The sequence below is a fragment of the Lolium rigidum genome, unplaced genomic scaffold (assembly GCF_022539505.1).
Source record: "Lolium rigidum isolate FL_2022 unplaced genomic scaffold, APGP_CSIRO_Lrig_0.1 contig_24245_1, whole genome shotgun sequence".
In the NCBI taxonomy this organism is placed as follows: domain Eukaryota; kingdom Viridiplantae; phylum Streptophyta; class Magnoliopsida; order Poales; family Poaceae; genus Lolium; species Lolium rigidum.
The window spans coordinates 247,818-261,880 of NW_025900021.1; the positions used below are offsets into that span (position 1 = coordinate 247,818).

Here is a 14,063-nt window from a genome sequence, read left to right on the forward strand (position 1 = left end):
TGTTGGGTGAAGATCGTAGAGGAGTAGGCTTAGGCCGGTAGGGGAACTGAGCGCCAAAAATATTTTAGCTATTGCCGTGCACGATAAAGTCACGTGGAGAGCTAGCGATCCGCATTTCGGTAGGATATGCCTGGCTTATCGTATACAACACCTCATTAGCAATGATATGGTATCAACGGCTCGGAGAGTAGAATATGCCTTCGGACCAATGATATATGCATATAATTTTCAAAGAAAAAACGACATATGCATGATCCGGATAAGGCCACTTTGCACAAAGTTTTGCCGCATAGATGAAAAGAAAAGGACCGGTACTATCACGGAAGAAAAATCTTCCAAAAGATGATGAAGGAGATTCTTGTCATAAAGGGAAGAAGAAAAGTAAAATGGTTTTCCCATGAAACCAATATATGTTGGTGTATTGGTGCTGCTCCAACCATGAGGTGTTGGCTAGCCGACATTTGCGGTTGCAGAGGTGGGTATGGCCGGTGTTGTCCCTTGACAAGGGCTGAACCCGGAGGCTGATCACTAAGTCCCGTTCGATTCACTGATGAAGGTGTCGAATGGAGTTTCGACTCGATCTAGCTAATGGGCTTTCTCTAGGTTCATCCCAAAGGTTCAATAGGTGGAGTGGCGCAAGGCTCTAGCCAAAAGATTGAGTCTGGCGGGGTTGATGGCAGCGATGATGACGATCTATTGTACTTTCCTACATCGGACCATGAACGATAAAAAAAAGGAATGGATGTGGAGGCCACTGAATTGGCCGAACTCTACCCAAGGTTTGATGGGGTGGTCGCGGCCTTGTGGGCAGTTACGGCCGATAGTTTACGGTCCACTTTGCCAGGGTTTGATGTTGGAAACCATGGCACATGTGGCCGTTATTTACTATCCTTGTGGTGTTTCCGAACAAACGTGCTCACAACTCACTATAGATAGTAGACGTGTATGGTAGACGAAAGCTTTGGAACGACGAGATGTTACTTTCATCCTAGCAATAAAGAGCGGAAAACAAATCTTCCTTGTCGTTCTCTCATTTTGCGTTCTTAAAAACTCGTTCGATTATTCCTATCTGAATGAAATCGGACAAAGCTTCCATCCTTCACGTCAAAAATTGGCAAATGAAAGCAAAACATGTTTTTATATATGGAAAATAGAGCACACCATGCTTAAGCAGAGAAGTCCCAATAACATTGGACAGAGCTAATACTACACTTTCGTTTCTCTTTTCCCGTGTGCGAGTGCAACAGTTTGCCATATGGAGAAAAAAGATGGTACAGTACTGCTCCAGGGGATTTTACATGCATCCGATCAGTCAGTCACATATCCAATACAATGAAGACTTACAGGATTACCTGCTTGCCTGGGAAACTGAAGTGGTCTGCTTAGATAACTTTGATCCATGTAAGACCAAAACTATCGAGTTTTTTTTTTACATGGAAAACTATCGAGTTATTGCGCCATAAAACGTCACTGGGAAATCTAAATCTCAGATTACCGAAGAATGACACACCGTTACTTAGACAGCAATAGACAGTACAGACATCATTTTGTTTTCAGAATGTACAGCCAAGGAGATATTGGCAAAACTAGTTTTCAATACGACTCATACGAGGTACTATTGGGCTGGCAGAGTGGCAGCTGAGGATACCGAAATTTCCGGCCCGTGTATCTATTCCAGCCTTTCCTACGAACTCGAATAGCGGCCCGCTTCAGAATTCCTGCCCGTTCCTTTCCAGCGCTCTCCGCTCCTGTGCTGCCCTTGGGTTTAGTCCCACCTCGCCCAGCCGGAGAGGATGGGTCGGGAGAGCACGCTATAAGGGCATCTCCAACCGAGCGACCTAGACGGATGCGCTAGACCGTCTATTTGGATCGTTTGGGTGGCCGAGCGGACATGTGGACAACGGCTCGTGTTCGTTTGGGTCGCACGCTGCGCCCAACGCGGCGACCCAAAAAGACGCCATGTGGGAAGTTCCCACGCGCACCAAGGTTCCCGCGCGCGCGAAAAGGATATTGGTGCGCGCTCGCGCCCAAGTTTCCCGCCAGGCCGTCGTCTATAAAAGACGGCGGCGGTCTCACAGACCGCATCACACCCGCTTCACCGTCCTCTCCCCCTCCACCTTCTCCGGCGCCCTCTCCATCGCCATGCCGCGCACCCTGCAGGCCACGTGGGCCAAGCTCTCCTCGGCCGCACGGGCCAGGTTCCCGCGGACGGAGGAGGAGGAGCGCGCGGACTCGCGGTGGGTCGCCGACGACGAGGCGCTCCGCGTCGCTGCCGAGGCGGCGGCGAAGAAGAAAGGGGACGCGGAGATGGTGGAGGCGGCCGCGGACGACTGGCACGAGACCGCAGACGGCTGGTACGAGGCCGCGGAGGAGGGGGCGGCCGCCGCGGAGGAGGAGCTCATCGACGAGGAGGACCTCGCGCTGGCGAACATCAACGCCGCCATCGAGGAGCGTCTCGCCGACCTCACGCGCGTGACGAAGGAGCACGAGGCCACCTACCGGGCCGGCCGCCACCAATTAGGCGACCTCCTCGGCCAGAAGAACGAGCTGCTCGCTATGCGAGCAGCCCGCCACCTCATCCAGATGCTCTCGCCCGAGCGGCGTGCCCAGGAGGCTGCTGCATCGGTGGAGCGCAGCCGACAAGAGCGCATGCGCCGGCGGAGAACCACGAGGCCCAGGCCGCCGGCCGCGTCCGCCTGGAGGCGCGCACCGCTGTGGAACGCGCCGCCCTGCAGGAGCTGGAGCTATGCGTAAAGCGGATGGTGCCGCCGCAGGAGGCGGAGCGCGAGCGCGCCCGAGGCGCGCAGACGAAAAGGAGGAGGATGAAGGCCTCCGCCGCGCCACCCAACTCGTAAGCTGGAGTGGAATCCTCACGCGTACAGGCCGCCCGCGTCGAGTGAAATCCACGGCCCCGACGGCGAGCCGGCGAGGCCACCGGCATATTAGGATAAAAGTAGTAGACTGAATAAAATGTAATGGGTACTTTTTAATGAAAAAAAATATTTATGTCTATGACAAGTGGGTCAGGGGCGGACGCGAGCAGCCAGCCATCGGCGTCCGCGGCCACGCAAACTCGTCCCGGGTTTGGGCCGTCCCAGACGCCGCGGCCATCCGTTTTAGGGATGGGTCCACGCGCTGGACCGCGTTTTTTTCCGGTTGGACCCATCCGGACGCGCGGGCGCGGGATGGGTCGCCCCGTTGGAGATGCCCTAAGAGGAGGTCTAGGTGGGCCGTTGTTCCATACTTACCTGGACGGGGTCAACGGGGGATCAAGAAGCCTCGTGTCCTAGGCTAGTGGCCCACATTGCACTTGGTGGGTGCACTGGTTTACCATCTCCCCAAGCGGGAGAGTGGACGTCATAATTTGTGCTAGAGGGGGTGCCCCTGCCAATTCTCGAAAATTAAATTTTGGTCCTTGGCATTCCTTGCTCAAGCCGTTGAAATCAGGTTTTCGTTTGAGTTGTGGTCCATATTGAACTTGATCTGATGAGTGTGAACTTGGTAACTAAAACGAAAAGCTCCAGTTGCTTAAGTGAATACTACAGTGGCAAACGGTGTGTGTCTCCCGGCCTTGCGTCTAGCCACCGCCGTTCTGGCCATAGCATCGAGCGCCTCCAACTCGCACTCCGGCCCTCTCGACCGCGCCGCTGCGGGGATGGACGCCTTCCACCGTTCCACGTGTCGTCGCGGGACGCCGAGCCGGCTCCTCCACAGGGCCGCCGGCAGCGCCACTCACAGTCGGCTCCCAGTACGGCGAACGGCCTCAGTCCTCCCCTCCCAGATATAACAAATCCATGTGCCTTCTATTTTCTGGGTGCACGGCGGTTCTGTTCTGACGAGTTGGGGGATGATGATGTGCAGGTCAGGGCGCCGAGGATGATTCGACGGGCCGGCGCCGGAGATGGCGTCGCCGCCGAGGCAGCCATCATCCTCCCGTAACCGTAAGCCATTGCGTCGCCCCATCTATCTCCGTGGTTGCCATTTGGGGATAAGTAGGAGCTCCAGATGTTTGCATGAATTCATTTATGGCTATCCAGTTCATTTGGGTTTGCATAGTTTAGGATAGTGAGATTCACATACAATTTTGACCCTGGACTGTGTTCCATTTGGGTTTGATTGATCCCTTGCTACCTGTCATAGCAATTTTGTGTGGCTTATAGTTTAGGAATATACATATATAAAGGGACAACTCGGAAGTATGTCGACCTTTCAGTACTAATGGGGCAACGTTCGGCACCTAGGTCTGTGTTCCCTGCAGTGGGTGGTCTCCTTTCCGGATATGACATTGGCACAACTTCAGGAGCGACCATATCTGTTCACTGTCCCAATTTGCAGTGCAGTTTTCAGAATCCCATTCTTAATGTCCTTTCAGATGGTAATTAATATGAGTAGTTTTTTCGAGAAAACACAAAGGACCTTTGCGTTTCATTTCATTGAAAAAATAGAAGTTTTTACAGGCCTACTAGGAGAAACGGGATACAAGATACGAGCTAGTTAATGCACATCCGGTTGTCGGCAACACAACCCAATGCCAGTTGCCCCAGCTTTGGCCGACACGGCTGCTTCATCCTTGATGCTTGCAAGCAGGCCAGCAGTTGAAGGTTGTGCGCCTTCAAATACACAGCTGTTCCGGTGTTTCCACACCATCCATGGGAGAAGCAGGGTTGCAGTAGCCAGCCCCTTGCGCAGAGTTTTGGGTGTGTTCTGACGCTCCTTGAACCACCATTCGACGAGGAATGCTTCCTGTGTTGGCGGGGCACATGTCATCCGGAGCCAGAACAAGATTTCCTGCCATATTACCATGGTGAAAGGGCAGGACAGGGTCAGGTGCAGCATCGTTTCAGGTGCTTGTCCACAGAGCAGGTATACTGGATGGTGTTGGAGCCCACGGCGAGCGAGACGGTCATATTTAATTTTCATGGCTACTCTGAACATTATGTTAGCCTTTAGTTGCCTAACAGTTCCTCAAAGTACATGAGAATATGGTGGCCTTTATACGTTAAATTCCTGGGCTGAGCTGAATGACTGCATGTTGAGTCCAACAAAATCCAGATGCCGATGAGGATTCTCCTTGCTTTTACATCTTTCCGCACCTTAACTTTAGCCAAAAGTAGTTATAGCTTTTTTTTTTCACCAGCATGGTTTCCCACTTGTTTAACTGTATCTTGTGTTTTTAGGCCGCTCTTGATAGTAGGTGATCTTGTTGATTTATAGAAGAGCTGCAGATGTTTGCATGAATTCATTTATGGCTATCCAGTAAATGTATGCATAACCAGTAATGCTTTTGACTCAGCTCTGTTTTTCACTTAGGTATATGCAAATATGTAACATGAATAGTTATTTGATTTTTAACAAACCAGTCTACCACTCCTTTGATCTTTCTCAAACTTGCACAGCTTGAGGCAAACATGGATTTGATATACTGCTTTGTGGAGGTCAAAAACCGTATCAGCTTATCCTTTATATGTTTAAATTCTGAAAGTTACAGTTCTTTGCAAACACCAGTGCTTGTTTGGAGCATTTAACACAAGTAGGTCGGTTGTACAATGGCTGAAGATTTAAATTTCGGTTAACATTTAGATTGTGAAATGATATAAAAAGTACAATCTGTTCACATGAAAGTGACATGACGATACTTGTATAAACATCGTATCTGATCCCATTTTTAGTAAGCTTCCATCTGTAGATACAATAACTAATCGAGCTATAGACAATCTGAACTGTTGTTCTTAATTTTTCTGATTGAAAGTAGTCTGCTCGCAACTTGAATTGATGGACTGGTACTCGAAAAATATATGCAGTGCACTGTTCATATTCTCCTCATCTGCCCCTTGCATTCGCAAATTTTCACTCATGCCTGGTTCCGCAGCCATTTCAGACATGGACGAGTGCAGCGAGAAGCCTGCGCTGCTCCTGCGGGAACACCTAGGATTGGGCACCACTGCAGGTGCATGGCAGCAGGGGCGACGATCTTGTGTGCATCTAGGACCATCTTCGCTTTGCCGCTGCCTACCCCGTCTCCAGGTTGTGTCGCCGTCATGTTAACTAATGTTTCTCCATGTTATGTGTTACAAACCTTCTTTTGGCGATATAATTTCTACAAATGTTCTATTTTTAGATTTCTTTTGATGGGCATTAGTCCACACCTGTCTTGACTTGAAATATCGTACAAAGAAGTACATGCCATCGTCATCTTCATCGTCTTCATGATCCAAAGGTACTTTATGTGCTTGCATTTCTTAATTCATTTTCTTACCGGGCAGAACTGCACTTGTCAATTTAGAGTTCTGTCATGACACATATGACATGTAATTTTTACACATGGTTCAGTGGGCAGCGCTTTTAGAAATTTTGGAAAACTCAGCTCCTCAAATTTCTAAAAAATTGACTACTGATTCTGGGAAACGACACAACACAAATAGTTTTAGTTCTCTCCTCATGATTTTATTAGTCATGATTCAAATCTAGACAATTTTGTACAACGGAAGATCCTATAACTTTTTTGTTTAGAGTACCCTACAATTTTCTACAACTAGTTATTATGTGTTTGAACACCGAGCTATTTTTCCTCATGTTATGTTATATTGTAGGGTATGCATTTCTGAAAATGCTCGTTTGGTTCAGGAAATGATCTTGTCTTTGTAAATGGTTTTCTGCTAAAAAAAACATACTTGTTCTTTCATTTGTGGGTGCTAAGAAAAATAATTCTCAGGAGCCTGGTGCAAAGTTTCCAACATGTCTAACTGTCGATGTCATTATTCACAAAAAATATGTTCAGTATCAGGTTAGATTATCAGGAGTACTAAAAAACCTGTGCATTTGACTAGTAGATGCTTGAATATTTTGTCTTGCGTCATTTCCAGTATGTCAGCAATGAGAAAGAATGTTCTGGCCAAGTGCTATGCAGTGACATTACTCGCAAAAAGAAGTTGCTAAATGAAGGGAAGAAGCGCATGAAACGAGTAGGATCCGTCAGTATTCCTCAATAAGCATTCCATGAGCTACTAAAGGTCTCCGGTTCAAAATAGTTGAGCTGTATTTTAGTGTTGTAGCCTCGTATAGTTATCTTCTAGAAGGTAAGTTTTCTTATGTGGTTCTGCACATCATGTCTCCAGCTTCCAGAGTATAGCCTGGTCTCATGCCATTTCGTTGTCATTGCAGGTCTGCATCATAGTTCACCGGGAACATATATACTGCTGTTTTGAGTTGAAGAGCGTAGCAGGATGTTGTGCATCCAGTTTCCCGCTTATTCTTTTCAGTATTTTCGTTCGGCCGCCAATTATTTTGGCAATCACACCGCGCGCGCGAAAAGTACCAGAGCGCGCGAAAAGTCACCGGTTTCCCTCCCAAACCTCAGCCCCGCCCTCCTCCTCGAAATTAATAGAGGGAGTAAAACCGCGAGACAGCACTGCGAGGGAAGAGAAGCACGCGTCGCGAGCCTTCTTCCGTTCCAGAGCTTCTACCAGAGCACCAGACGAGTGACGAAGCGAGGTAAGGCGGCGGATCTGCGTTCGTTGAATCGAGCATCTCTTGCGTTCTTGATGTTTTGCTAACGGGCCTTGTGCTCACAATTGGTTGTGCTTGTGCAGGTAGAAGGTTCTGCGGCGGAGAGAGATGGCCGGGAAGGGAGGCAAGGGTCTGCTTGCGGCAAAGACGACGGCGGCCAAGGGATCCGCCGACAAGGACAAGGACAAGAAGAAGGCGCCCGTGTCCCGCTCCTCTCGCGCCGGGATCCAGGTTTGCTCAGTCCCCTTTTTCCTCTCCTCCCCTTTACTAGGGCCGTTCTAGATGTATAATTTCGCTATTGATGCTGATTATTGCTCGGGGTTCGTTAGATCTATAACTTCCGAATGTCATTACGCAGAATTCGACCCAGGTTTCATATTTCGTTCGTGCAGGAAACGCTCCTACAGTCATGGTGTTTTTTCTTCAGATTTCTGTCCCTACAATCTGATATCTTAAATCAGTTGTTTTGCTTAGGTCCTTGGAAAAATAAACGCTGTCTTAGGTTCGTTACCCTGTTTAAAGTTTGTTTGCTTTGATGCTTGCTAGATATGCATCGTTGTATTACTCTTGGCGTCCTTATTTTGTTCCTGCACTGTTTACGTTTCATGAATTGCTTATTGCTTTTGCAAATTTGTATGGTTACAGCAGGCTAGCACTGCACCTCGGTATCAGTAGTTCAGTATTCACATAAGCTAACTTACTGTTGTCGAAGGCTTCAACTAACAGTAGCATGAACAACCTAGGTCTAGCCAGAGGTTGTGCTGTGAAAAGGATTATGCACAAATGATATGTTCAGAGTCTTAGCTTCACCTCAGTATCAGTAATTCATTATTCACCTGAGTCTACTTGTACGGTTGTAGCAAGCTTCACTAAATCCAGTTTCATGAACAATCAATTCTACCTAGTCTTGTGCTGTGAGCCTGACAAGCGATTATATGCAAATGATCTTCAGTCTTGGCTTTTTCCTCGGTCTTCTTTGTTCAGAATTAATGTTTGCATCTATGCATCAAATATCTCTGTTACTTCCATGGAGAACGTCATGTGACATCTAATATGCGGAGAAATTTACTTGATTTAGCAAAATTCAGATACCGTTTTCTGACCTGCTTTGGCAATGTTGCAGTTCCCGGTGGGCCGTATCCACAGGCAGCTCAAACAGAGGGTCTCGGCCAATGGCCGGGTTGGTGCCACTGCTGCTGTATACTCTGCAGCGATCCTTGAGTACCTGACTGCTGAGGTCCTGGAGCTGGCTGGCAACGCTAGCAAGGATCTTAAGGTGAAGCGTATCACCCCTCGCCACCTGCAGCTTGCCATCCGTGGAGACGAGGAGCTTGACACCCTTATCAAGGGCACCATTGCTGGCGGTGGTGTCATCCCTCACATCCACAAGTCGCTCATCAACAAGACCTCCAAGGAGTGAATGGATGCAACAGTGTGTTGTCCCTGTAGTGTATCTTCGTGACCCCCGTTATGTTATGGTATGATGTTATGGTATGTGGTGTTGGTTTTGTCAGAACCTGAATTAGCTGTCGTTTGTTGAATTTGTGATGGACTACCTTCTGGTAACAGCTTATTAAGGATGCCTTTGGAGCAGATGTAATCTTGATGTAGAACTGCTGATATCATATCCCGTCTTATTGAAAACTAGCTAATCTTTGTTTGTTGAGTCTTGTTTTGTTGCAAGGTTAACTTTTACCTGTGATCAGTCACCACTGGTCCACAAGGCTTATTTCATTGTGAGAAATTCCAATTTAGCGATGACAAATAATATGATTTTTCTTTGTGACAGATAACAGATGTATCATTTTCTTTCTGAGATAACAGATATGCATCTTTACGTTAAAAACATTACCTTCAGTATCAGGTTAGATTATCAGGAGTACTAAAAAACCTGTGCATTTGACTAGTAGATGCTTGAATATTTTCTCTTGCGTCATTTCCAGTCTGTCAGCAATGAGAAAGAATGTTCTGGCCAAGTGCTATGGCAGTGACATTACTCGCAAAAAAGAAGTTACTAGAGAAGCAAAATGAAGGAAAGAAGCGCATGAAACGAGTAGGATTCGTCAGTATTCCTCAAGAAGCGTTCTATGAGCTACTAAAGGTCTCCAGTTCAAAATAGTTGAGCTGTATTTTAGTGTTGTAGCCTCGTGTAATCATCTTCTAGAAGGTAAGGTTTCTTATGTGGTTCTGCACATCATGTCTCCAGCTTCCAGAGTATATCCTGGTCTCATGCCATTTTGTTGTCATTGCAGGTCTGCATCATAGACTCATAGTTCACCGGGTACATACTGCTGTTTTGAGTTGAAGAGTGTAGCAGGATGTTGTGCATCAGCACTGGTCCACAAGGCTTATTTCATTGTGAGAAATTCCAATTTAGCGATGACAAATAATATGAATTTTCTTTGTGAGAGATGACAGATGTATCATTTTCTTTCTGAGATGACAGATATGCTTCTTTATGTTAAAAATATCATCTTCCTATTGGCAATAGTTCCTGCTGGTGCTTGGACAGATCGACTCGCTTCTTGCCTAATCTGGCAATAAATAGATAGCAAGAGTAGAGTGATTATTTGCTTTGCAAATCTGTTGGGATTTGTGAGCTCATAATTAAGTTGGTAATACTGATGATGAACCAAACAACGACTTACATGACTGCCAAGAACATACAGTAGTTCATGATCCACTGATTTTATTTTTTAACTCACAAGTACTTGTGCAGTGCAATGGTGGATACTCAATCTTTTCTGTACCTCTCACAAAGTTCTGTATATCTCATTCCACATTCATGGGAACAACATATGACTTTGTACATCTCACCAAGTTCTGTATGTGTGATATATATCTTGCCATTATTTATTTGCTGGCTTGATTATTGATTGCAAAAAAAAAGTCTGGTATTATTTACATTATGTCTTTGTTCATGTATACATTCTTCTGTTTTCACCAGTGTCCATCCTAATACAAATAATTAATAATAGGAAGATGCAAGCTTCTCTGTATCATGTGATACAAATTAGGTCAAGCTCATTTTATGTTATTTAATTGTCCTTTGTTGCGGACTTATTGTCCTTCATTATCAATACAGTGCATCAATCAACACGGGAGCGACATTGACGTGACAGAATCGCTTGTTTGACAAACAGAAACTTGACCGAGGTCAGAAAAATAATAATAGTACAATGATTATTTTAGGGTTCTTTTCTGGCTTCTAAATATTCCGAGTCCATGTGATGTTTGAGTTGGATATTTTTTAATTAGTTGATTTGTTGCATCAATTAAGGGAGGTGTTGAGACCAAAATGTTAGGGATTAGTCACAACGGGGATAGGGTAAGGGGGCTGGGTGTGGATGAAATCCACTACAAGATTAAATCCATTTCATCTGAACTAGGCCTTATGAGCCTGATTGGTTGCTCGCACCGGTTTTCTCTTTTCGTGTTGTCACATGCAAATTGACCCGCTAGCTACCGTATGAGTAGATATGTGGCTTGGGCCACGACACTATGTTTAAATGCTAGCAATTTCACTTGGGCTCGGCTTAAAAAATGATAGGCAGTTCGATTGGTAGGCTATTTTACGCTTGGAAGAAACTTACCACCGTGTTTGGTTATGTGCAGAACGAGGAATGTGATAACCTCTTCCTCAAATGGTGTGGTTACCACCCCTTTTGAGCATCAACATAGCAGACATTGTTCAATAGCGCATAGCAGACGTTGTTCGACACATGGCAGACATTATTCAACACATATCAGACATTGTTCAACACGGAATTAAACATAGTAGCAGACATAAAACATGCACATTCTTCACTCGTTGATCATGGCAAGGGTTGGATCATGCTCTGGGCACCTTTGGACCACCTTCAAGACGTCGCCCCTGAGCATCTTGAAGGTCATGAAATAGCCGATCTTGACCCGATGAGCAATGACAAATTCAGGCCAACCTTGATCGAGCCAGACAATGCCTTTGATGCCCCTTAGCTTGACATCCAGGAGCAGACGATGTTCGTCTTGAGGATGAACGTCCTAGGGACGGTGCCAAGGTAAGGACGGGCGCCTGCTTGGATTGGGAGCATTTTCAACCCCGGAGACAACACCACTGTAGCAAAGTGGGTTGGTCCGATGTCGTCATGGAAATGTCCAACCTTGACAGGCCTCCCCCTAGGCCTCTTGCCAGTGATGCATTCTCCAGCTTTGTTGGACCAACCGTTGATACGTCCAAAACGTATCTACTTTCCCGAACACTTTTGCTATTGTTTTGCCTCTAATTTGTGTATTTTGGATGCAACTAACACGGACTAACGTTGTTTTCAGCAGAACTGTTCTGGTGTCTCGTTTTTGTGCAGAAATCCAACTTTCAGGAAAAACCTCGGGATTTTGACGGAAGGCCCTATTTTCCCAGAATATTGACGGAGCCAGAAGGACAAATTAAGTGGAGGCCCGAGGGCCCCACACCATAAGGCGGCGCGGCCTAAGGGGGGCCGCGCGGCCCTATGGTGTGGCCCCCTCGGCCGGCCTCCGACGCCCTCCTTCGGACTATTTATCGGCCTCGACCTAAAAACGCACGGGGAGAAGTCGAAGTTGCCAGAAACCCTCCAGAATGCCGCCACATCGCGAAACTCCGTCTCGGGAGCCAGAAGTCTCCGTTCTGGCACTCCGCCGGGACGGGGAATTGGAGGAGATCATCGCCGCCATCACCGCCAACGCCTCTCCATCAACCAGTCATGTTTCCCCCATCCATGTGTGAGTAATTCCCCCGCTGTAGGCCGAAGGGGATGGTAGGGATTGGATGAGATTGGTCATGTAATATCATAAGTTTGTTAGGGCATAGTGCCTAGTGTCCGTAGATGGTACTTTTATGATATTGTTGCAACTTGTTACGCTTAATGCTTGTCACTAGGGCCCGAGTGCCATGATCTCAGATCTGAACATGTTATTATTTCATCATGATATTCATTGTTTATGGTCTTACCTGCAAGTTGTATACACATGTCGCTGTCCGGAACCAATGGCCCCGAAGTGACGAAATCGGGACAACCGGAGGGAATGGTAGCGATGTGAGGATCACATGTGTTCACGGAGTGTTAATGCTTTGCTCCGGTACTCTATTAAAAGGAGTACCTTAATATCCGAGTAGTTTCCCTTGAGGCCCGGCTGCCACCGGCTGGTAGGACAAAAGATGTTGTGCAAGTTTCTCATTGCGAGCACGTACGACTATAATTGGAACACATGCCTATTGATTGATTAGTACTTGGACACCGTTTTATTATTATCTGCAAATGCCCTGCTATGATTGTTACATGAGTTTCTCTCATCCATGCAACGCCCGTCATCCGTCCCCGTGCCTACGGTATTTTAATCCTGCTTGTTTACTAAAATCACTACTGCTGTCTTTGTTACTCTGCTGTCTGTTATTTTACTATCGCTACCGCTATAAAACTGTTACTACTCGATAAACTCTTGCGAGCAAGTCTGTTTCCAGTGCGAGCTGAATTGACAACTCCGCTGTTAAGGCTTTCAAGTGTTCTTTGTCTCCCCTTGTGTCGAATCAATAAATTGGGTTTTACTTCCCTCGAAGACTGTTGCGATCCCCTATACTTGTGGGTCATCAACCGTCACCAAAGAGCATGCCCGGTCCACCCATCATCCTCTTTGAGAACTTCAAAAACAAGAAGCAATTTGGATGAGCTAAAATAGAAATGTGTGATGATACAATGAGCAAGGATACATGTTAAGCCTCATATGACAGTATGATTGAATAGGAGAAAGAATACCTCATATCAATGAACACTCAAGGCAAATGGATTGTCCGCAAACTAAGTCTAGTGTACAAGTGCATGCTCTCCGTTATTAGTGGGGCTCGGCCAAGTTTTTGCTTTTAACTCCAAGAGGGAGTACTTATGCTCGATAGTGGGTTCATGCTGCATTGACACCAGGACGGTGACGAGAAAGTTCTAAGGTTGTGTTGTCTTTGTTGCCACTAGGGATAAAACATTGGCGCTATGTCCGAGGATGTAGTTGTTGATTACATTACGCACCATACTTAATGCAATTGTACTGTTGCTTTGCAACTTAATGCTGGAGGGGTTCGGATGATAACTCTGAAGGTGGACTTTTTAGGCATAGATGCGGTTGGATGGCGGTCTATGTACTTTGTCGTAATGCCCAATTAAATCTCACTATACTTATCATGTCATGTATGTGCATTGTTATGCCCTCTCTATTTGTCAATTGCCCGACTGTAATTTGTTCACCCAACATGCTTTTATCTTATGGGAGAGACACCTCTAGTGAGCTGTGGACCCCGGTCCATTCTTTTAATACTGAAATACAAATCTGCTTGCAATACTTGTTTTTACTGTTTTCTCTGCAAACAATCATCTTCCACACAATACGGTTAATCCTTTGTTACGGCAAGCCGGTGAGATTGACAACCTCACTTGTTTCGTTGGGGCAAAGTACTTTGGTTGTGTTGTGCGGGTTCCACGTTGGCGCCGGAATCTACGGTGTTGCGCCGCACTACATCCCGCCGCCATCAACCTTCAACGTGCTTCTTGGCT

The 14,063-nt window shown here is 46.5% G+C and overlaps 1 protein-coding gene and 1 pseudogene across 8 annotated transcripts; both read left to right on the plus strand.

Annotated features, from left to right (window-relative positions):
• The first annotated feature begins 3,240 nt into the window (after positions 1 to 3,240).
• On the plus strand, positions 3,241 to 3,387 carry LOC124680673 (annotated as a pseudogene).
• Positions 3,388 to 4,018: 631 nt separating this feature from the next.
• On the plus strand, positions 4,019 to 9,482 carry LOC124680671 (probable histone H2A variant 2). Of its 8 annotated transcripts, XM_047215741.1 has the most exons (7): positions 4,019 to 6,024; positions 6,119 to 6,217; positions 6,864 to 7,076; positions 7,162 to 7,491; positions 7,590 to 7,737; positions 8,630 to 8,984; positions 9,076 to 9,176. In XM_047215741.1, exons 5-6 carry the CDS (start codon positions 7,615 to 7,617, stop codon positions 8,924 to 8,926), a joined length of 420 nt encoding a protein of 139 aa, XP_047071697.1. In that variant the 5' UTR covers positions 4,019 to 6,024; positions 6,119 to 6,217; positions 6,864 to 7,076; positions 7,162 to 7,491; positions 7,590 to 7,614; the 3' UTR covers positions 8,927 to 8,984; positions 9,076 to 9,176. The 8 variants fall into 8 exon arrangements, with proteins under 8 accessions (XP_047071697.1, XP_047071690.1, XP_047071694.1 ...); XM_047215734.1 differs by lacking the exons at positions 6,864 to 7,076; positions 9,076 to 9,176 and adding exons at positions 9,296 to 9,370; positions 9,450 to 9,482 and having other exon boundaries at positions 4,019 to 6,217; XM_047215738.1 differs by having other exon boundaries at positions 4,019 to 6,217.
• Positions 9,483 to 14,063: the final 4,581 nt, after the last annotated feature.